The sequence below is a fragment of the Myotis lucifugus genome, unplaced genomic scaffold, assembly GCF_000147115.1.
Source record: "Myotis lucifugus unplaced genomic scaffold, Myoluc2.0 scaffold_202, whole genome shotgun sequence".
Classification (NCBI taxonomy): Eukaryota; Metazoa; Chordata; class Mammalia; order Chiroptera; family Vespertilionidae; genus Myotis; species Myotis lucifugus.
Window position 1 is genome coordinate 314707 of NW_005871250.1, and position 22807 is coordinate 337513.

The 22807-nt window shown below is 54.1% G+C and overlaps 1 protein-coding gene across 2 annotated transcripts; it reads right to left on the reverse strand.

Moving 5' to 3' along the window:
- Positions 1-11043: 11043 nt before the first annotated feature.
- Positions 11044-22304, reverse strand: LOC106698599. Of its 2 annotated transcripts, none has more exons than XM_023761220.1 (5): positions 20022-20454; positions 18139-18237; positions 15747-15880; positions 15222-15301; positions 11044-13429 (listed from the first exon to the last, which is right to left on the reverse strand). In XM_023761220.1, exons 2-5 carry the CDS (start codon positions 18203-18205, stop codon positions 13294-13296), a joined length of 417 nt encoding a protein of 138 aa, XP_023616988.1. In that variant the 5' UTR covers positions 18206-18237; positions 20022-20454; the 3' UTR covers positions 11044-13293. The 2 variants fall into 2 exon arrangements, with proteins under 2 accessions (XP_023616988.1, XP_023616989.1); XM_023761221.1 differs by lacking the exon at positions 11044-13429 and adding an exon at positions 22082-22304 and having other exon boundaries at positions 15094-15301; positions 20022-20219.
- Between the last annotated feature and the right edge of the window lie 503 nt (positions 22305-22807).

Here is a 22807-nt window from a genome sequence, read left to right on the forward strand (position 1 = left end):
CGAGTCCTGGCCTTTTCCTGCTCAGCAAGAGCCAGACTTCCTCACTTGACTGGGCTGCCCCCCTAGAAATAGGCTGTCCACAAACTGGGGCAGCCGGGCCAGGCTGGGGAGGCGGGCAGCGAGGGGCCAGAACCCAGCCTGCCTTTGCTGGGCACCCAGGCTGGTCCTGCCAGATTGTGCTGAGCTGGCCCACGCCCGGGCGGAAGATGACGTGGACAGACACACCTGGGAGCCGGAGGGTGTGGGGGGCCCCCAGACGCCTCCACTCCACCCACTGCCTCTGCCACAGCATCATTCTCCTCCCCCCCCCCCACCCCCGACCCCCGCCGCTACACACACACAAAGATGAGGACACCGAGGTTCAGAGGGGCCAGGTTTCCCCAGGGCCACAGCTCCCTGTGTCCATGTCCGACCAAGCCTCCCCCACCCAGGAGTCCTGCTCACCCTCTCCCGCTGCCCAGGAGCTGTTCCTGTGCCTCGGGTGAGGCAGGGCCCCCAGATTCCCTGCCCAGGATTTTCAAACAATGCCAGCTTGGCCCCTTCTTCTACCAGTAGTTACTCAGTGCAGAAAAGGGGAAAACACAGAAAAGCCAAAAGAAAGTGAAATCACCCCCGTGGTCAGCCCCACTCCCCATGCAGCCCCATTACCTCTGCCTGCTCTTCCTCTGGAACTGAACTCCCTTCTTAACACTCCGGTGTGGGGTGAATTTCCCGCCAAAATATAAGATGGCTCTGTCTTTTGGTTTTGTTCCATCCACCAAAAGGGTGGATTACAAATAAATATTTGGTAATACGCAGTTACAATCGGCCCGAGTTTACACGTTTCCCGCACTCCACCGCAAATCTATATGAACCGAGTTAAAGACGGCTCCCGCGGAGTACGCGCAATTCACGCGAGCCGACTTAACTCGTTTCCCCCACTCCAAGTGTTAACCTTTGTGGGCCTCACCCAGTCCCCCTGCAGCCCTCACTACAGCCAAGAGGGTCCCACCCAGGGGTAGGTGTCTGCCCCCACTTTCCTATGCTACCCCATCCCCAGTTGTGCCTGCCTCAGTGATGGCTCAGGAGCCCTTCAGGTCACAGGTCAAAAAAATTTTTTTTTAATTTATTGATTTTAGAGGAAGGGAGGGAGAGAAACATTGATCTGTTTTTCCACTTACTTATGCATTCATTGGTTGATTCTTGTATGTGCCCTGACTAGGGATTGAACCTGCAACCTTGGCTCATCGGGGCGATGCTCTAACCAACTGAGCTACCCAGCCAAGGTCTAAGATTCCATTTCTAAGTGAGATGACTGGGCCAGCTATTCCCCTGCTCTAAGACCTCCCGTCTGAGCCTCAGCTTTGCCATCTGTACAATGGGCATGAGAATATCCCGTGGTTCCTGGGCAGACAAGAGAAGACCCAGACAGCTTCGTCTAGCATCGAAGGCCCCACACCCTGTGGCCCAGTGCCATCCCCAAAATAATTCCTCCACACTGCAGGCCTATAGGCATGGTCTTCCTTCTGGGCTGCCTCCCTGGGCAGCTCGTGAGCTAAGTGAGAGCAGGAGCTGAGTCCACTTTATTCCTGGATCCCCTTTGCTTATCCTAGGGCCTGGCACAGAGTGGGCTCTTGGCAAACATTCACCAGAAGGAACTGAACTGGTTTGAGGAAGCCCAGGATTCCTCTCCAGCCCACACCCTAACCACCCTAGACTGGAGGGTTTGCCTGCTCCTGCCTTGTCAGCATGCTGGCGGTCTGCCCCTTTCCAGCCTTTTCCCCACCCTCCCGGTCTGGGCCCAAAGGCCCTTCCATTCTGCTCTCTCTTCAGGCTCAGGCCCAGGCTGAGCTGTGCGGGGAGAGGCTCCAGTGAGTCTCAGGTGCCTGTCTGCGCTGAGCATGCTGGGATGCCGCGGGGCTGGGCTCTTCAGAGAACCGGAACACAGCTGCTCTTTCATGTGGCTAAACAAGATTCAACAGGTCAGCCTCAGGTCCTGAAACTCGAGTTCCTGACAGGAACTTGAACTGATGCAGGGCCTGGCCGGGGAATTCGGGCTCAGGCACAATCACAGACAGGCGATGTGACCTTGGGCAAGGATCTTGAGCCTCAGCTTTGCCGTCTGTACAATGGGCCTGAGAATATCCAGCTCACAGTGTCGCTGGGATTACACCTGAGCTGGCCTGGGAAGATGGTCCATAAACTACACAGCCGCTGGTAGAGGGGAGGGGAGATTGTAGCCACGTGGGATCTGGTCAGCAGAAGCCTGGTTTGGAGGCTGGGAGGAGAGAGGCAGGTTTTTCTGGTTAGGATGTGTGCAAGGAGGGGGCGAGGTGGGAAAGGGGCTCGTGAAAGTAGATGGGACCTCTTTTGGGAGCTGCCAGGGATCCCAGAAGAGCTGCCGAGTCACCCTCCTCCTCTCTAGCCTTCTTCTTCTTCTTTTTTTGGGGGGGGGGGGGTCTTAATGACTTTTTTCTGCTTACAAAAGCAGGAAACAACACTGAACTATGTAATGTAGAAGGGAGGCAGTTTCCCGTGTTCACGCTCCGAGATTTAACTGTCGCTGACATTTCGGTGGGTGTTCTTCCAGATTTTTCTTTGGATGAATAGATGCCTAATTTTAAAAGTGTGTTCCTTGCAGACAATTCAAAGCAATACAGAACCATATCGTGTGTACTCCCTCCCACGCCGCTCTCAGAACCAACCACTGTAACAGCTTTCCGGAACCTCCTTGACATTTTCATAGGCACCTACATCCACAAGTGGGCATAAAGGAGGGGGTGACAGTGATGATGATAGACACAAAGGCCGAGAATGCCAGGGTCCAAGTCCCTGCCCAATAATTACTACCTGGGTGACTGTAGGCAAGTTACCGAACCTCTCGGAGCCTCGTTTTCTTCCTCTGTAAAATGAGAATAATGATAGCACCGACTTCAAAGTGTTACTGAGAGAATTAAATGAACTAAAGTATGCAGCGCTCAGCCGAATGCCTCCATGAAGATTAGCATCGTTTTATAAATGTACACACAGAGAGGCATTTCCTCCCCCACAGAGGGGATCATACTGTGTGTTCTGTCCTGTTTGGTTTGGAGGCAGAATTAATGCGGAAAGATTAGTCACAGGGATCTTGAAATTTACATGGGAGACGAGAAGTCTTGCATTTAGGTTCAAAGAATTGGTTGCATAAGTGCAGGATGGGAGAAACCTAGATTTCCCAAGCTGAGTCACAGCCACCCCCTGTGACACGCTGCAGCCTGGGCTTCGTCAGCAGACTCTGTGCTTTCGAAACGTGGGAGGTGATGAGGTTTCGGCAACCTGGGCCTATTGGCCACCCAAGGCTTCCATTTCCTTAAAGGCTTTTGCAGCCCTCGCTGCGTGCACATCCAGCTACCTACGCGGTACCTTCCACCTTGAAATGTCTAAAATTTCTCCCTGCTGTGTCTCACTGCCCACCTCCCTCCAGCCCCCTTGTGCTCCAATCTTCCCAGCCTCAGCAATAGCAGCAGAGTCTGCCCATTGACTCAAGCCAGACCCAGGGAGGCTGTGGGGGTGGGGATGCTGCTTTCTGACTTGTTCTCCCTCCTACGTCAGATCCCTGTGCGAGTCCTGTGGGTCTGTTTCCACACATACCCAACCTCCTCCGACTCCCTCCTCTCCTCTCCCTCCATCCTGGCATCCACTGGTCTGTCTACACCCCAAAGCTAGAACAAGATTTTTTTTAACAAATAGATTTTTATTGATTTCAGAGAGGAAGGGAGAGAGAGAGAAACATCAATGAGAGAATCATTGATCAGCTGCCTCCTGCATGCCCCCTACTGGGGATTGAACCTGCACCCTGGACATGTACCCTGACCGAACCATGAACTCCTGGTTCATAGGTCAATGCTCAACCACTGACCACACCGGCCAAGCTAGAACAAGATTTTTAAGTTTACTTTGATCTTTTTAAATAGGTATCGTGATGGGTTGAATGGTGGCACTCCAAAAGATATGTCTACATCCTAATTCCTGGAATCTGTGAATTTGATCTTGTTTAGAAAAAGGGTCTTTCCAGATGTGACTAAGGATCTTGAGATGAACAAATCATCCTGGATTTTCCATGTGGGCCTTGAACCAATGATAAGTACCCTCATAAGAGATATACTAGGGAGCCCTGGCCGGTGGCTCAGCTGGTTAGAGTGTTATCCTGATACACCAAGATAGAGGGTTTGATTCCTGGTCAGGGCACATGCAAGAATCAATGAATGGCCCTAGCTGGTTTTGCTCAGTGGGTAGAGCATCGGCCTGTGGACTGAAGGGCCCCAGGTTCGATTGCGGTCAAGGTTCGATTGCGGTCAAGGGCATATACCCGGGTTGTGGGCTTGATCCCCAGTAGGGGGCATGCAGGAAGCAGCCAATCAATGACTGTCTCATCATTGATGTTTCTATCTCTCTCTCCTTCTCCCTTTCTCTCTGAAATCAATAAAACTACATTTAAAAAAAGAGAAGAGAATTAGCTTTAAAAAAATCAATAAAAAATATTTTTTTAAAAAAGAATCATTGAATGAACGCATAAATAAGTGGAACAACAAATTGATATTTCTCTCTATCTCCTTTCCTCTCTCTCTAAAAATCAATTTAAAAAAATTTTAAAAAAAGAAAGAGACACTGGGGAGATTTGACAGACAAGAGAGGAGACACCGAGGGGCAGAGATTGGAGGGATGCAGCTGCCAGCCAAGGAATGCTGGGAGCCGCCAGAAGATGGGAGGGCAGGCACAGACGGTCCCTTGTGCCCTCAGAGGAGCCTGGCCCTGCCAGCACCTTGATCTTGGACTTCTGGTCTCCGGAACTTCGGGAGAATAAATTTCTCTTGTTTCAGGCCCCCCAGTTTGTGGTAATTGGTTATGGCATCCACAGGAAGCCAATACAGGTGATATACACGTGTGGTTCAAGTCTCAAAACAACCTAAAATGTAAACATTGAGGAATCTAGCTTTTCTAGGTGACCGCTTTTATTAGGTTCTTCTTTACTTGTCCAGGGTTCTTCATAGAGATATAAGAGCATGTTTCTGCCATGTTTAAGAACGATATTTTAAATATCTGCCTGTGTCACTCACTATACTTAGATATGCACTCACTCGGCCTGGCCCCTGGCCCTCACCCCCACTTCACTCCAGGCTGCAGCACCCCCACCCCGTTTCCTTGCATGAAGATCCCACGCTCCTCCTGCCTCAGGGTCTTGGCTCCCCCGCTTGCTCCAGCCTGACCCTCAGACCCTTTAGTCCCCACCGCCTTCCTGTCATCAGTTCTCACTGAAAGGTCACTCCCCCGGGAAGCCCTCCCTGACCTCCCAATTCTAATCCTGTTACTCACTGTGGCACTTGGGTTCATTTTCTTTCTTGCCATTTGTTGCAATCTAACATTATCTTGACCACGTGCTGGTTTTCTTGTTTGTGTCTGGCTCCCTCTCCAGCGGTTCTCAACCTGTGGGTCGCGACCCCTTTGGCGGTCAAACGACCCTTTCACAGGGGTCGCCTAAGACCATCCTGAATATCAGATATTTACATTACGATTCATAACAGTAGCAACATTACAGTTATGAAGTAGCAACGAAAATAATTTTATGGTTGGGTCACAACATGAGGAACTGTATTTAAAGGGCCAGAAGGTTGAGAACCACTGCGAGTCTAGACTAAATTTGAGGAGCTGGGATTTGGTTTGTTTACGCCTCCATCCTGGACCTTAAACAGTGCCTGGCACATAGGAAGCCCTCCGTAAACATTTGTGGAATACAGAGATTAAACCTAAAGGCCGACCACTTTCTAGGAACTGGGGCGCACACTAAAGGAGGGTTCCTAGAGTCCACGGACCCTCTAGTACGGAGGTTCTCAACCTGTGGGTCGCGACCCCTTTGGGGGTCGAACGACCCTTTCACAGGGGTCGCCTAAGACCACCGGAAAACACATATATAATTACATATTGTTTTTGTGATTAATCACTATGCTTTAATTATGTTCAATTTGTAACAATGAAATTGGGGGTCACCACAACATGAGGAACTGTATTAAAGGGTCGCGGCATTAGGAAGGTTGAGAACCACTGCTCTAGTATATTGTGTTTTGTGTGGACATGCATGATTTTCATGGAGATGGTTGACAGCTTTTATTAGATTTTCAAAGGGGTCCTGACCCCAAAGACATGGTGGGGTCTTGAAATCAGGGCTTGGTTGTGCAGGAAGGGAAACAAGCTTAAAAATCCAGTCCCCAAGGCCCACTGGGGGTCTGGGGCATATGTAGCCAGCATGGAGGAAGGAACCTACGGAAGCCAGGGCTACTATTTGTAAATCTCACGGGCACTGGAGGAACCAGGGGAAATGAAAAGGCTTTCACTTCAGCAAGGGAAGGACCTCCACGCTGACCGAGACCGTAGCGATGACTGGGGAGGGGGGGAGGTCCTTGTCACTGGAGGTATGCAAGCACATGTGCATGCCTCTCTGTCAGAAATGGTTCTGGGATGATCAGGCCAGGGAAACACACTGTCTTGGGATGTAGGAGTGTTACATGGTCTGGGTCAGAGGGGACAGTCTCTAAGTTAACGTAGCTGAGGGTCCTTCCAGCCTTCCACAGGCTAGAGTACACCTGACATGCCTCTATCCCCAGAGTGAGTTCATTTGAGTGCCATTACCATATTTCACATACAAGGAGCAAGTCTGGACTAGGTTGGTTTCTACTTTGCCTGATCCCATGACCCTGAGAGGGGCGGTCTGGATGAAAAATGCAAGGACAGGCCTGGATCCCCTTTTTTGGCCACTATCCTTTTGTAGCAATGACCTTGGCTTACACGGGCTGCCAGCCGGCCAGACTGTCCTCCTCTGGCCTCCCTTGGCTTCCTCACGGTCAGCAGCTTTCTTTTAGGACCAGAGCATCTCATTTCACATCCTTTATCTGGATCATCAGACCACATCCTACAGCAGTTTCAGGGTGCCCTTCCTGCTGTCTGCTTCTGAGAGAGTCAGCTCTCAGGGAGCTCAGAAGCCTTCTCCTTGAAGCAGGAAAAAATCTCTACTGAGTCAGGGGTGCCAGTTTCCGTGGGGCACACCAGGAGGCAGGAGATGGCCCCTCCAGAGAGGCTGTTGGCTCCGCGGCTCGGATTGGACAATGCTGTCTTCAGGCTTATATGGGAGATGGCTGGCATGGGGCTGGGGCTGGTGCTTGCTTCCTAATGCAGCTGCTTAGCACTTACGGGACCCCAGACACATGTATCATGCTCTAAACTGCTCTCCATCTGCACCAGGACAACAAGTCTCACAAATCTCTGACTCTCACAAACCAGATTCAAAGTGTCAGGCACAGAGTAAGAGCTCAGTAAACAACAGGTGTATTATTACTACTATTATTGTTTTAATAGGTATTGCTTGACCTCTCTGGGCCTTGGCAAAAGTATGATGACGATATGCATCTCAGAGCAAGGATTAAGTGAGGTCGTGGGATGAAAAGTGCATTTTGAGATGTACAATCCTGACCAGGAACGACCGGTCGCTATGATAGACACTGACCACCAGGGGGCAGACACTCAACGCAGGAGCTGCCCCCCCTGGTGGTTAGTGTGCTCCCACAGGGGTAGCTCTGCTCAGCTACAAGCCAGGCTGACAGTTGCAAGCGCAGTAGTGGTGGGGGGGGGTGGGGGGGGAGCCTCTCCCGCCTCTGCAGCAGCACTAAAGATGTCTGACTGCAGCTTAGGCCCGATCCCCCAGAGAGCAGGCCTAAGCTGGCAGGTGGACATCCCCCAAGGGCTCCTGGACTGTGAGAGGGCACAGGCTAGAGTCTGAGAGACCCCCCCTGAGTGCACGAATTTTTGTTCACCGGGCCTCTAGTTAATAATAATAACACAAAGTCCTTCTAAGCAAGGAAGCCTGTTTTTCCAGGATTGGTCACAAGAGGGCACCATCTCCCTTGCCCAAGTCTTGTCCTGGTGGCCACTCTCCCAGGAGGGATCTGGTGCTGGCCTCCCTCACTGCTGCAGAACCTGGGCCTAGTCCTGGGGATCTGTCACTGGACCTGTTCTTGGGGTGCCAGTTCCTTCTCCCCATGGGACGGAGGCCCATGGCACAGCATTTAGGAATGTGTTACTCCTTTAGGGCTGTGCTGAGAAATGGTCTCAGCGCTGACATTCTTCAAGGGCAGTGACGAAGCTCAGACTGGTGCGTGCCGAGGAGTCTGTCCTCACAACCACACCCTCATGGACCTCGGGGTCCTCAGCAGTGAAGTGCAGGCACAGGTGTCCTCTCAGCTTGTTCTGGGGCACGAAGGAGGATGTGGGGAGCCGGGGAATCTGGGTACCGTCCTGTAAGAGGTTGTCAGGCTGTTGGGTTTTTCCTGGAAATGTAGCAGAACTTGGAGGATCCTGCCAGAGGAGGGGGACCTGTGTTTAAAATGTCCCCACGTGTTGGCCATGATGCCTATGGGACAGCTGAAGTCCAGAGTTCACTCTGAACCCTGATAGCCATGTGGGGTGTGATTTCAGACTCTCTTATGTAACCTGGTCAGTCACACCTTTGGGACTGAAGGTGAGCGGCTGCTGTGTGGCTGGGCCCTGTGTGCTCCTGGCTCTTACCTGGGTCCCACCCTAAGGGACCGTACCTCCCTCCTCTAACGCTCCACAGCAGGTATTCCCAGACTTGTCATGGCAGCTCCCTGGGGCTTCCGACTCCCCCGTGTGGGTCCTGATTGCTGTCCGTGCTGGTCTCTGGAAAGTCTGGCAACGTGAAGGCACCCGGGGCTCCCTGGGGGGCGGGGGGCTGTTATGCGCTAAGTTGGGACCCCCCCTCAACCAAATTCATGTTGAAGTCCTAACCCCCAGCACCTCAGCATGTGACTGTATTTGGAGTCAGGGTCTTTGAAGAGATAATGAAGGTTGAATGAGGTCACTAGCGTGGGGCCTAGTCCAATGTGACTCGTGTACTTATGGGAAGAGATTAGGACACAGACAGGCAGAGTGAAGACACAGGGAGAAGACAGCCATCTACAAGCCAAAGAGAGTGGCCTCGGGAGAAACCAACCCTGAGACCCTGGATCCTATTCTTCCAGCCTCCAGCACTCGGAGGAAGTAAAATTCTATGGCTTAAGCTGCCAGTCTGTGCCACCAGTTATGACAGTCCTAGCAAACTAAAGTGGACAGACAGGTTCATTGCCTGCTTCCCCTCCAACCCCCTCACCACAGTTCCCTCCCTCTACCACGTTCCCAGGAAGAAACAGGACACAAGTCAAGGTCCAGCACTTTATTACAGTCACAGAGCACAGGAGAGACCACTTGGGTCTCACTGAAGTCTTGTTTCCCCCCTTTCCCCAGAGGAAGTCATGGGGGGGGGGGGGGAAGCCCCGCCCACCGGGCCAGGCCAGTGGGAGGAAGGGGACAAGGGCAGGTCAACAGCATAAACACAGACTTGGTTTGGTTCCAGTTTCATGACTTACAAGCCGTGTGATTTTTAGGCAAGCCTCTTAGTCTCTCTGAGTCTTGGCTTATTCCTCATCTGTGAAACGGAGAAGTGACAGGACCTACCTCCCTGGGTTCTTGTGAGGATTGAATGCGGTAACACCCGTGACGTGTTTAGCACAGTGTCTGGAAAACTGTATGTAGTCAGTGAGTGGAACTGCTATTATTGCTATTGTTATTATTAGGACCAAGTCATATTTCCTCATGGTCAGGCCAGCTCTAATCTCTGTGTTTGAGGGAAATGCCTTCAGTGAGGCCTGTTAGAATGACAACCTGTGACACATGTGGAAGCCACCTGATCCCTGGGAAGACGGGGATCAGACCCCAAACTTGAGGATTCTGGGGCCGTAGAACCTACTGTCTCTACCAACCCCATGAAAAGCACCAGGAAGGGTTTGCGGAAAGTTCTATGTTTGTGCCTGGACCACTTCCAGTCTTTGGCATTCAGTCATTAGCATACCATATGTCTACTCGCAAAGTCTTTTTTTTGTGTCTTGTAGTTTTTGCTTTTGGCTAAGGAATTGCCATAGGCTACTGCACTTGGAATCAATTCCTGGCTCTGCCTTTTGTTATCTGGGCAACCTTGGGCTGGTCACTGCACCTCTCTGAGCCTCACTAATTACATGACCTTCAGGGAGCTTGGAGGAGAAGCCAGGGTATGGAAGTAAAGTGCACTGTTGATGGAAGCATCCTTGGTAATGAGATGATGGATGGGGCCACAGTGGTCACTGGTTAGTGGGGAGGAGTCTCAGGTCACTGGTGAGTGGGGCGGAGTCTCAGCACGTGCCTGCCTGTGTGAGTGGTTGTGTGCGCGCGCAGAAGCCCAGTATTCCGGGAGTGGGTAGAGGCAGGCATCACCACAAGAGGGTGCTCTGAGCTTTGTTTGTCTTCTCTACCTTGAAAAAACTTTTCCTTTTTTTATAGCTGCATTCCAAAGTGATCTAAGACTCATGGTTTTTAGTTTACCTGACTGGTTTTATAAGCTTTACAAATAAATTGATGTGCATTTATTAGTTTATCAATAAGTGGACACGATACTGTGTCCCTACCATCGGCATGCTGGGAAGTGGGGCGAGGGTGGGTGGAGACGGGAAGAAACTGGTGCCTTATGGTGTCCCGGCTCCACCACTGCTTAGCTGAGTGCCTGCAGGAATTTCCCAAGAGTGCCACAGTGGTGAAGTTCCCACATCCAGCCTCAAAGGGATGTTGCGAAATGGACCAAATGGAAAGAAAAGCAACTTAAAGGTCAAGAACACAGTCGCGAGCCCTCTTACCTCCAGTGCAGGCCTCCACTTGACCCGCATGCCGTGCTGCAGCCGAAGCCCCCGGGGGCAACTCTGGGATGGGAAGGAGGCGAATCCAGCTGTTAAGCCATGACCTCAAGAACAGTATTTCCAGGAATCCCCATCTTAGCATCTAAGGGATTCCTGGGAAAACTGGACCGTGAGGACAAGGTGAGAGTGCGGCCTTCAGCACCAAGGCCCTGCCACGCCCCTACGGGACCACCGGGAGTTTCTTCTGCATCCAGCCGGTCTGCAGAAGCCAGCGTGGGCGCGCCATGTATGTGGCTCCGGGTGGCGTAGTGACTGGAACTTCAAGTGGCCTGGAAAGTACTTTCCCGGAGGTCAAAGGCCACGTTCTTGACCAGCATCCATCCAGCAAGCTGGCCCCCCTTCCCAGGACAGCCATGAGTTGTGTGCATTCCTGAGACTCCAGCCAGAGGGAGGGTTTTACTCTAAACTAAACCAACCAGGCAGATCCGGTCCCTGGTCTCTGGCAACTTCCTCCATGGTGACCTCCAGCAAGTCACTTAACCTCGGCTTTCCTCAACTGTAAAGTGGGATAGTAGAGGACCTACCGGATTAGGGGAGATAAATATAATTTAGGGGGTGGAGGCTAGGAAGAAGGGAATTGCTAGGATTGATGGAAAGTGTCTGGGTCTGTCTTTGCTAAAAGTGACCCAAGATGTAAGGACAAGACCAGAGCAGGGTTTATTATGTTCACCTCCAGGTCCCCGATCCCCAGGTTTCAATGTCACCTGCACTGGGTAACAATACAGATCTGAAACCAGACAGATTAGGCTACAACCCTGGCTCAACACAATCAAGGTGTGACCTTGGGCAAATTAGTTAACTGAGCCTTAGTTTTCTCATCTGTAAAATGGGTCAATAACAGTACCCACCTCCCAAGCTCATTGGAAAGGTAAATAAAATTGTGCTTAGCCCAGTGATTTTCCTCTGCTGATCCTTGCTTGTCTGAAGCCTCTAGGAGCCGGCAGGCATTTGTGAGATGTTTGGATTGGTTTTAGTCAATAGCCTGGGGCAAGGGTAGCAGCTCCACGAGAGAAGAGCCTGGCTCAAAGCTCAGGACTTCATCTTTAGGACTGAAAGATTTTGTCCAACCCACAAACGATGGATGGGTTTCAGCTCTGAATCCCTGATGGGACTTGGTGTTAAGAAGGATTCTGAAGCTGCATCTGAGCGTTTCAAGAATGGACGCCTTGACAGATTAGCGGGGTCCACCACGGCTCAGAAAAAGCCGAGTCAGGGTGCAGGGTAACGGCCACACTAAAAGCTCCAACCGTTCATCTTACAATGGACAGACTATGGGGCTCAGAGCAGCCAGGACTTGCCCAGAATCATGAAGCAGATGGTGGTATGGGTGAGACTTGGGTCCAGAAACTTCCTCAGCACAAGCCGCTGACAGTCTGGAGACCGGAAGTGTCCTGCCCTTCCTGGTGCCCCCAACACCAGCACTTACCGCTTCTGGCAGGTGTCCGCAGAACAACTTCTCCCTTCCTGAGCTACAGTGCTTCATCTCAGACTCCCAACTGACCAGAGATGCAGCACTGCACCTCAGGCTGGGAGACAGGCCAGCCTGCGCAGGGAGGCCGCGGGCAGGGAGGCCGGGAGGGGGCCTCTGCTCCACCAGCTCCGCCCCTCAGGCGACTGTACCCCACCTCTCCTTGGCCTGGCATTTGAGCCCTCTGGGACCAAATCTCAACTTTCCTTTTATTTATTTATCTTTTTAAAGAGCTTTATGGCAATGAGGTCCTCTCTCCCCTTTAAAGTGTACAATGAAATGGGTTAATACATCCACAAAGTTGCACAACCATCACCACAATCAATTTGAGGATATTTCATCCCTCCAAAAAGAAACCTCTTACCACGCAGCCCCTCCCACCCCCATCCGCCCCAGCCCTGGGCAGACCACCTTCTGTCTCTCTAGAGCTGCCTATTCTAGACATTTCAATAAATGGAGTCTCCCAATATGTTGACCCCATGCCCCTCCTCTGTGCTCGGTGTGTCCCAGCCAAACAGCACAGTCCTGGAGTCTGACATTTTGTACCACCCAACACCTGCCATGGCCCCTGCCTGCTCTCCCTGCTTCTACCCCCAACACCCAGACTTCCCATCCACCCTTCCCTGCCATCCACCCAGAGTGATTTCTCCAAATGCAAACATGGTCCTATCTCTCCCCTCCTTAAATCCTGAAAGGGCTCCCACTGCCCTCCGGCTAGATCCTGAAACCTTCACCAAAGGCTATGGTGCCCGCCCCATCTTCCTCTTGGGCCTCTCCTCCAGGGAGCCCTGCACCCGCCACCTCAGGCTCCCAGCTGCCATGCCACTCCCCTGCCCATCTGCTCTTTATGGGCTTGGTGTCTACTCAAACGGCCGCTTCTTCAGGGACGCGCTCCCTGCCTTTCTCAGACATCAGGATACCCGGGGCATGTCCTCAAACATCCTGTGCCCTTTTCCTAATCCTTTGCCACAGTCTCGTTTAAGACCACCTGCACGCATGGGCTGCAGCCCTCCGTGAGGGAAGGGACCCTGCCTACTGTACTCACCACGGAGAGCAGGCTCGGGCAGTGGAGACCCCACAGCATCGGCTGAATGGCTGCATCCTGTTCCTCAATCTCATTCTCTCTGCTGTCAGGGCCGTTTGCATCTCGGTGGAACTGCACTGGATTTCCAGTTCCCTGAGGACAACACCCACCTCTTGTTAATGCCGGGGTGTCCTGGGTTCTGCTGGGGCCTTTGTACATGATGACGGGCCCAGGGAATGAATGTCACCCAGTGGATGATTGAATGGTGTGTCGGTAATTCATTTTCCTCTTTAGACCTGGCTTGGGTGGGAACATCTGAGTGAGCAGGCAGAGCCCCCCTGCACTCCTCCTGTCCCCCAAGATCTCAGGGCACCCTGGGAGTATCCTCCTTCTTTTTTGGATGCCCACTGTGGTGGCCTTGATGCCAGATAACATATCTGTTCAGGGATATCTAAAGGGCAAAGGGGGGTGGGCAACCCTTTCTCAGGGCTGGAACTGAGCAGGAAAAACACACTTGATACTAAAACGTGTCTCCGATGCTCCTAGCAGAAATCTGAAATCAGGCCCCTATTCAAAGAGTCTTCTCCCTGCTCTGACATGTCGGGTAGGTCAGTCCCGATGCCCCCCTGAGCAGGCAGCCCCGTCCTGTCCAGTCAGAGAACTGCCTGCCTCTAACATGGAATCCTTGTAGGAACTCTTGGCAAACCACATTGGTCTGGGGAGGGATTCCAACACCAGGACCAGCCTTGGGGGCCTGGGCAGCCCACAGCCCGTCCACTCCTCTCTCCGCTGCTCCCGCCAGCCCCGCTCGCCTGACCCATGTGGAGGCTTCAGTGAGGAGTCAGGGAGGGTTGTTCCAAAAAAGAGATCACCTGCTGCCTGGAACCAAGCAGATGAACCAGCCCCTGTACCCAGTGGGTGCCCAGGTTTCCCCAAAGCCCTTTCACCAAAACCAGCTTTGACTTCTGGGTGCAGCACAGGGAGTGAACCGTTTGGGGGGGAGTCTGTGGCCTCGGCACTCACTAGCTGTGGAAGACGGAGTGATCATGTCTGTCTATCCGCTCTCAGTCCTGTCTACCAGGAGGGGAAGCGACGGCTGGGCGCTCGCCTGTCTGCCTCTTTCCTAGCGCCTGCTTATCAGCCTCAGGCCCAGGGCCTCGCAAGCCAGGGCACCGGGTGGAGTGTGATAACACCGTTTCATTTTCACTGTCTGTATTCTGACCCTCACCTCCCAATTCTGGTCAGTGTTACAGTTTTCCATTTTTCGTGACTAGATTTAGATATTAACAACGACATCTTAAATTTGAAAATATTATGATTGTAAAAATTTTTTAAAAGGTCACCTGAGTGACTGCAATCTGGGCCACGTTTAATCTTCAGAACGGCTGATGGGGCCGGCGAGGTGATGGTATCACCTCCGCGTGGAGGACCCGGAAGCGGAGGAGACGGGTTCTAGGCCATAGCCCAGCTTGAAGGGGGTGGGGGTGCCGAGGGCTATTTCCAGCACATCCCACTGTCCCACTGGACTCAGATTGTTGCCGAAAAATAGCAGCTCTCCTGGGTGTAGAAACAGGAAGTAGACGGGGCAGTCCCACGCTCCTGGGGGAGTACCGCTGACGCAGGGACAGGGGTTTGAGGCACAGCCTCTGACCAGGGGAGGGGTGTTGCCGCCATTTCCTCCGTGGCGATAAGCTGCCTAGTTGTTTCTTTATATCTAGAAAAATCGTAAGGGTGCGGACTGTGCTAAGAACAGTCACTTATTGAATGTTTTAATTGGGCCGATCCCCGTGCATCCCCAAGGCTCCGTGGGAAGGGCAGGGAGCGAGGAGCCGAGCTGGGATTCCTCACTCGGAGCAGCCGGCCCAGGGCCCCCATTTCAACCTCTTTGCTCAATGTCTCACCCCCTGACCGACCCTTTGGGTTAGAGACAGTCTAACCATGTCACCTGTCCATCCGGCAAACCGAGTGCATCTTCCAAGGGGAGACGGGACTGAACTTGATGTCATCCTTGCCCTGGAGGAGTGCCTGCGGGTGGAAATGGAAGGAAAATGCAAGGCAAATAGGGGACAGACCCCAGTGGCACGTGAATCCCAGAAAGGACTGCCAAGGGCTCAGAGGACAGAGAGGTTCCTGATCCTGGGGGAAGCTGGGAGGGCTTCCTGGAGGAAGAGGAGGTGAGGCTGGGCTGGGAGGGCCTGGCTCCCTGGTCCCTGGAACTCTTTCCTTGACTCTTGTGTGTCTTCCCGGCTGGCAGACAGCACTGGCCTGACCGAGAAGGAGCCCGGTAGCCCTCCTATGTCACTTTCCCCGCAAGAGGCTCTGGGTCCCTAGTCAGGGGACAGGGGGACACTTGGGAATTCCGGTTCTATCACCAACTGGCTCAGTCACTTCTCACAGGCACGTCTCCCCTCTGCAGCTGTTTCCCCTTCTGTCAAAGGAGGCATTTGAATAGGTGACCTCAGAATCTTACCTGGTGCTGGCCCTTGGCAGTCTGGGGGGTTGCTCCAAGGATGAGCCGTTTCTCCTTCCTGCTCCCCACTGTCTTCAGGAAATGTCGCGGAGCCTGGGGGAACCTCTGTCTTCTGTCGGGAAGCTCCTGGGAGGCTGGGAAGGAGAAAATAAACAGTGGCTGTCTGGGTTTTCTCGCCAGGCCTGAGCCAGGAGGCCTCCCTGGCTCCTTCCCTTATATGGCCAGGCCGCTCTGGGCTGGGAGCCTGCCGCTGCGCTCCCCCACCCTCCACCACCACTGAGGGCTGGGGGCCCGCTGGTCACCTGGGACTCTGGGGCTGCAGAGGCCGGGGCAGGACTGAGGGTGGAGGTGGGACTCAGGACATGTTCCCATAGTCACCTGTGCAACTTGGCCCCCTGTGGCCTCTGGGCTGCAGGGGATGGACCAGGTGGGAGGATTTATGGAGGGACAAAGGGTGGAGAGGAGGGAATCCACCTGGTTCTGACTTAACCTCGAACTCACCCTGGCCAAGCCCCTTCCTCTCCTGGCCTGTTTCTCCCTGTGTCAGTTGAGGGCATAGAAATCCTAATTAATCCTCACAATCAGCCCCATAGGGTGGGAGCTTTTGTTTCCCTATTTCACAGAAGGGAAACAGGCTTGGAGAGGCTAATGGACCACAGCTATCCAGCAAAAAGGGAGCAAAGCTGGATTTGAACTTGGGGCATCTGACTTCAGGGTCTGTGTTCTGAATGGGAGGATTGCTAAGGCTCCTCTTGGTGATAATATCCAACATGTGCCATATGGAAAGGGGATTCTGCTGCAGCTGGTCCCTCGAAGACCAGGGAGGCCCCAATGCCCAATGACCAGCCCAGAGGACACTGTTTCGTTACACAATGGGGGCAGAGGCTCTAAGACATCCATCTCGGTGTCCCCCGTACCCCACACAGGGCCTGGTGAAGACTCGGGGCTCAGGAAAGGGGAGTTGTGGAATCACTGACTAAATGAACCTCAGTAGGTTCACAAGTTCCTTCTTCCCTCTCAAGTGCCTGCCTGTGTCTCAGCCTCAGGCCATTGTCTCCTGAGCTGGATTGACAGGGTCCAGTCCTGCTCAGGTCAGCTGTGGGCCCGAGATGAGGGTGGTTCCGCTCAGGGCTGGGCTCCAGCTGCAGTGACCGTGGGAGAGGCTGCAGGAGGGGAGGGCGGGCGGGGAGGTGGGGGTGGGGCTGCGTTGCTGGGAACAGCTCAGAAATGAGCCTCGCACAAGCACTAACATCCTGTGTGCTCTTGAGCTAGCCCTGGAACCTCCCTCGGCCCATCCATCATCGTGCCATCCGTTCGGACCCTGGCCCTCTTCCTGGGGCCCGGGGGCGGGTCGAGGGGGGCTGAGGACTGACTGTCAGTGTGGCCGAGACACCGCAGCTGGCAGCTCTGCAGGCCTGCTCAGTGTCTGCGCGGGACAGTCGAGGGAGGAGGCGCCTGGAGCCCTCCTAATCCAATTTGTTTAGACCCAGTCTCCGAGGCTCGCTGGCTAGTGAGAGGGGGCTGGGTGTGCGCTGTGCCGGGGTGCACGTTTGCACACACGTGTGGGGCGTGCAGACGGGAACAGGTGTGCTGCGTTATGTAAGCCAGGCCTGGGCCTTGTCACATGTCCCCGGAATGTCAGCTCCTGGCCTCCTCCGCTCACCTCCAAGTCTTCCTCCACTTTTTCCATTCTTACGCCAGCTGGTGCCAGAAGCCCCCTCTGCAACTGACTGACTACCATTCTAAGTGAGTTCCTTCACCTCCCTGGGCCTCAGTGTCTCCATCTGTCTTATGGAGCCAGTGGGTCACTCTGCCTGCTCCACGTGCAGGGTACTAAGAACTGGCAGACATGGGAAGAACAAGATGGGCGGTAAAAACAGCTGCTATGGTAGCTTGATGTCCACCTGTGCCAAGCACTGCGCTCCGGGGCACACACCTGACCTCGCGGACCCTGTCAGAGCCCCTCAGGCTGGCTCTGTCATCACCAGGCTCCCTACCCCAGCTCTACCTGTTTCTAGAGTCCAACCTGTTTACTCCTTTCCCGGGAAGACTGGCGTGGTTGCCCGCATTTCCCGAGTCCTGTGGTCTCTGGAGCGCACAGGGCATGGGGTGGGGTGGGTATCTGTACTCTGGTTGTTTCCTCCTTTGGTCTCACTTGTTTCACCTTCATCCCAGACCCAACAGCCCCAAATTGCCTGCACCCCATCCATCAGCAGGGGCCCTCCACCCACTCCGCCCATCTGAGGCCTGGTTTCTCGGTCATTCTGAGGGTTGGGGTGGGGAGGGTACCCCGTGGACCCGGGTTACCACAGGAGCCGCCATGCGGGGGGGTGGGGGGGTGGTGAGGTGTGGAGCGGGGTGGGTGCTGGCGAGTGGGGTGGGGAGCACTTACAGTTCCGTTTCCAGGGTCCCTGTTGCCTGGTCCTCAGGAGGCCCCTCTGGGGTGCTTGCCCCTCCATCGTGTAGGGGTGGCTCCCGCCAGTGTCCTCTCCTGAAAGGAATAAAGATACCGCCTGTCAGGAGGTGCGGGGTGCCCTGTGGCCTTTGCAGGTTCTGCCCAGGCTACCAGCTCCGGGCTGAGGATGGATCTGGGTTGCTGCTGGGTCTTTGGAAGCCTCGGGCTGAACCTGCTGAGATTTTCCAGGCTTCAAAGAGCCGGCTTCTCAGGCCCTAGGCGACCGCTATTCCTGCTTTGCCTGCCTGGCTTTCAAAAGGAGTCGTCTGAGCTGCTCCAACCTCTATGAGATGGGGGGTGAGGGAGGAGAGGGGAGGCTCCCTGCTCTGAGCACACTCAGGCCGCATCAGTGAAAGAACAGGTCTGGAAGGAAATTTCCCAGAGGCCCCTCAGATCCCACCTCCAGCCTCACACATTGGGAAAGAGCCATTAAGGGGTAGATCAAAACCTGGGGTTAACACCGTGGCCAGGAGCGAAGGGACAGCCCTGGGCACACCTGGGACCGCTTCCAGCTGCACCAGGTTTTCAGCCTGCAAAGGGCTCCCTCCCCCGACTCAACAAACACTCACAACCACCCCGTGGAAGAATCGCCTCCGCTTGCTGAGCTTCAAAGAGGCTCTCCTAGGAGCCCAGGGTCACCCGCTGGGGAGTGTCAGAGGCCAGCTGGAGCCCAGGGCTGCTCCTGCTCGATCCAGCTGTCTCCTGAACTTGGGCAGCAGCTGGCTAGATGACCACCAAACAAAGCTCACGTCATTACGGTCATTGCAAAAGCCCCTGTGCCCTTTCCTGGCCTCGCTCATTTCCAAGAAACACAAGGTACCGAGACTGGGCCACATCTGTGAGCCAGATGGCACGGCAGCGGGAGGGAGCTGATGTTGGGGCTCTGTGCCGGCGGACGAACCCAACCCACACTGGTTCTTTCAGGAGGACCCCTTCCTCGGCTCCCTGAAGCATGTGCACGTAGGACAGCTGCTGTTCTCCTTGGCCTCCAGGCTTTCCACCTTGTTTGGAAAGAAGAGAAAGGACACAGGCCCTGGAGCTAGGCAGACCTGCACCGGACTCTTGCCCTAACACTCTCTGGCTGTGTGATCTAGGGCTGGTGGCTTCACCTCTCTGAACCCTGGCTTCCAACCTCCCAGTTGTTTGTGAAGGTGGAATGTCAAGTGCAAGCACAGCTGCTGGCACGTAGTAAGCCCTCAAGAAGCGGCTGCCATATCCACTATGAGCATGGGGCCGGCCCCACAGTGAGGCCCAGGCACGGAGGAGACGAAGCAAGAAGGATGAGGCAAAGGCCCAAAGTGGTACCCAGAGAAGACACGGAAGCTTCGGCGGGAGCCACCGTGTGGGGCCCTTTTCATGTCGCCTCTGTGTGGGCTGCTCTGGGCTTCTGTCCCAGAGTGCCCTCCCATCCCCTCGACACCCCAGCTGAGTTCACCAGCCTCACACGCTCCCTATTTCCTCCCCAGGGAAGGTCACTGCCTGGGGACTTTGGAGCAAGCCCTGGGAAAGCAGTTTGAGGCAGAAACAAGAATGATGCAGGAAAAAGGGAAGAAAGGGGCCCAGACCTGCCTGGCCTAGAATCCCAAGCCCTCCGGGAGTAGCTGGGGCTCTGGGAGGGCGGGGGGAGAGAACAACATCCCCATACTCTGACCTTGTAGTGAGAAGGTCTCCCCTCTGTCCTGCCCTCTGTCCTGCCCACTTTGCAAAGAACTGGGAGTTCCAGGGCTCTAGTTTACTGGGACTGGGCCATGCCTTTCAGATAACACAAAAGTTGGTTTCTCTTGGAACGTGTTGGATGGGAAGAGCAGCAGGTTAGGTACCAGGTCTCCTGTAGATGTGCTGTGTAATTGCAGGCAAGTGTCTTTCCCTCTCTGGGCCTCATCATGATGGTGGGTTGAGGACTGGACTCCATGGTATCCAGAGTCCTCCGAGCGTCAGATAAGTGGGGATGGTTAGACCTCACGCTGTCCCCCTGGTGTGAGTGTCAGTGTGAAGGAAGGTGAATGGTCTGCATAGGTCTGCATAGAGAAAGAGACACTGGGCAGCAAGTACTGAGGCTGGAGCTCCCCTAGCTGCCTTTGACTTCCTTTGCCCTCCTCCCAGCCTACTGCTCAGCCCAAAGCAGCCCCAGTGACCTGGATCAGGTGGATTTTCTACATCAGGACTTGAAGCCTCAGGGCATGAGTGCTGGTTTCACCCCCATTGTTCAGATGAGGAGACTGAGGCATGGAGAGCAGATGCAGTCAGTTGGGGGCCCCGCTGGGACTGACCCCTTCTACTCACTGAGGGATCCTAATGGCTCAGATCTTAACAAAGGGGGCCTCACAGGAAGGAGGGAGAGAGGAGAGCCTTTAAGTTCCTTTGGCTTTGAACATGGAATAATCATGACTTCCTTTTCCAAATATCTTTTGGCCCTTCCTAGAACCAGATGGCGGATGTTTGGAATTTATGTTGTAAATAGTGTTTAAGAAGGCACGGGGGGAGGGGAACAGATATGTTACTCTCTCCAACCACCAAAAACAGGATCCAAGGGAGGGAATGGGGGAGGGGAGCTGACTCTGAGAAGATTTGGGGGGAAAGGAGAAGGATCATTTGGGGAGAAGGGGAAGGAAGAGAGAGGCGAGAAGACAAAGGAAGAGAGATTGATGGAGTGAGAGTGAGAACAAGACAGAGGCCAAAAGAAGAGGAGAAAGGGAAGGAAGAGAGGGCAATGGGTGAAGAGGGAGGAGGAGAGAGAGAAGGTGGGTGAGCGAGATGGCGAGGGGGCTCCCTGGGTGCAGGCTCATCTTGAGTTTAGGAGCAAACCCTTGCGTTTTCTAAAAATAGTTCCGCCTTTCCCCCAGCGGGGCTGGCAGCAGGGACGAGAGAGGCTTGTCCTTTTATGGTAAGAAAATTCCAGATCCTCAAGGGGGAGCTGGGCCCAAGCCTGTAGTTTTGGATAAAGCCCAGCCCTGGGGTCTGGGTTGTGACTTGGTGGGCTTTCCTGGCTTGGGTGGCCCCACCTTTGGTGAGGAAAGGGCTGAGGTGGCAACGCTGGAGCTCCAGTGTTGGAGGTGGAAGGGCTCCTAGAGACATCTGGTCTACCCCATCTTTCTATTTGATAGGAGAAAAAACCCAAGTCCCACAGAGTGGAAGAGACTGTAGGCTCCCCGTGTAGGGGTTTGAGGTGTCAAGGTAAATCAGTGCCAGGTCCGCATGAGGATGGCTTATGTGCCCATTATTATGGAGGGCAGTGTGGGCAGTGGAGAGAGCACTGGTCTGGGGTTTAGGAGACCCACAGCCCATCCCCAGTTGCTTGTGGTTTGCGGTGTGACCTAGAGCAATCTGCCAAATCTCTCTGGTCTCAGATTCCTTCACGGGGGTGATCTTAAGGGCCTTTTGCCTCTCTGGGAATTCCAAGGCTGGAAAGCAAAGCCTGGGCATAGAGGCAGTGGGCAATCTGCAGGCTGCTATTTTCTTCCCGTGCCTGGCCTACTTCCTATGCTGAGGCAAAGCTAAGATGGACCAAGGTTCTATAGGAGACGGGGGTAGATCATAGATGGGAATCTTCAGCTGTCCAAATTGGTTGGGTCCAGCCCCGCACTGGACACACTGAGGCCAGAGAGGACCTTATGTTCAAGATCATGCTCAAGGCCATGTGGAGAGTTGGGGCAGAACCAGGAAAGAACCCAGCCTTGGGCTTTTTCCTCTACAGGAAGCCTCCCATCTACAGCAGCTGGCAACTTTGGGGACCATCTGTGGCCAGGAAAGGGGCCTTTCGGAGCAGAGCAGACAGAACTCAAGATACGCCTTCATCGTCTGACTACCTCTTAAAGACAGGCTGTCCTGGCAGGTCACCCACCTCTCCTTGGCCCCCCTCCCTTGGCTGCAAGCACCTTACGATGGTCTCATCTCTGGCTGGAAGGCAGGAAAGAGGCGAAGAAGGATGGATAGGACAGGGCAGCCACTCTGGCAGTGTAGTCTCAGGCAAGTTTCCCCTTGTTCGCCTTGGGTTCTGCGTCTGTAACACAAGGAGATGGCCTTGAAGATGCTCTTGACAGGACTGTCAGCCCTAACAGGACTGTGACACAGTGAGGTTAGCACTCAACACCAGGAAAGGTTATGAAGCAGGCAGTGGGTTCACCAGGTGGATGAGATGGATCTAGTCACTCTCTGTTGCTTTACAGTGCGTTGAGTCGGGGACCCAGTGCCCAGGCTTCCTGGTGGCCCCAATCCTCTGTCAATTCTGGGAGCCTGGACTGACTCTCTGTCTCCAGCTTGAACCCAGAGCTCAGGTAGCTCTGGTCTTGAGTGTCCAGGAATGCTTGTTGGCCTGATCCGTGTTCATGCCCACTCCCCAGGACTTTGCCCTTCCTTCCACCCTGTCCCACATAGCTGCCCACCTCGCCAGCCCCTGCCTGGCCCCCCCTCCCCATCTGCCCTGCATCTCCATCTCTCCATACGCGGTCTTTTTGTGACTCAATCCAAAGAGGAGGCTCGCTTTCCTCTTCCAGGCTCCTGTGACTGCCCCCCCGACCCCCCACCTACTGCTGGGGGGAAGGAGGGACAGGAAAGAAAGGGGCCCAAAATAAAGCATCTTGTTCTAAGCTTCCCTGTGACCCTCCTG

Coding starts and splice junctions, on each gene's coding strand:
- LOC106698599 (XM_023761220.1), bottom strand. CDS start 18,205: ATGGAGGGGCAAGCACCCCAGAGGGGCCTCCTGAGGACCAGGCAACAG. Junction 15,881..18,138: donor GGGACCCTGGAAACGGAACT/GTAAGTGCTCCC, acceptor TCTCCTTCCCAG/CCTCCCAGGAGCTTCCCGAC. Junction 15,302..15,746: donor CTGCCAAGGGCCAGCACCAG/GTAAGATTCTGA, acceptor TTCCACCCGCAG/GCACTCCTCCAGGGCAAGGA.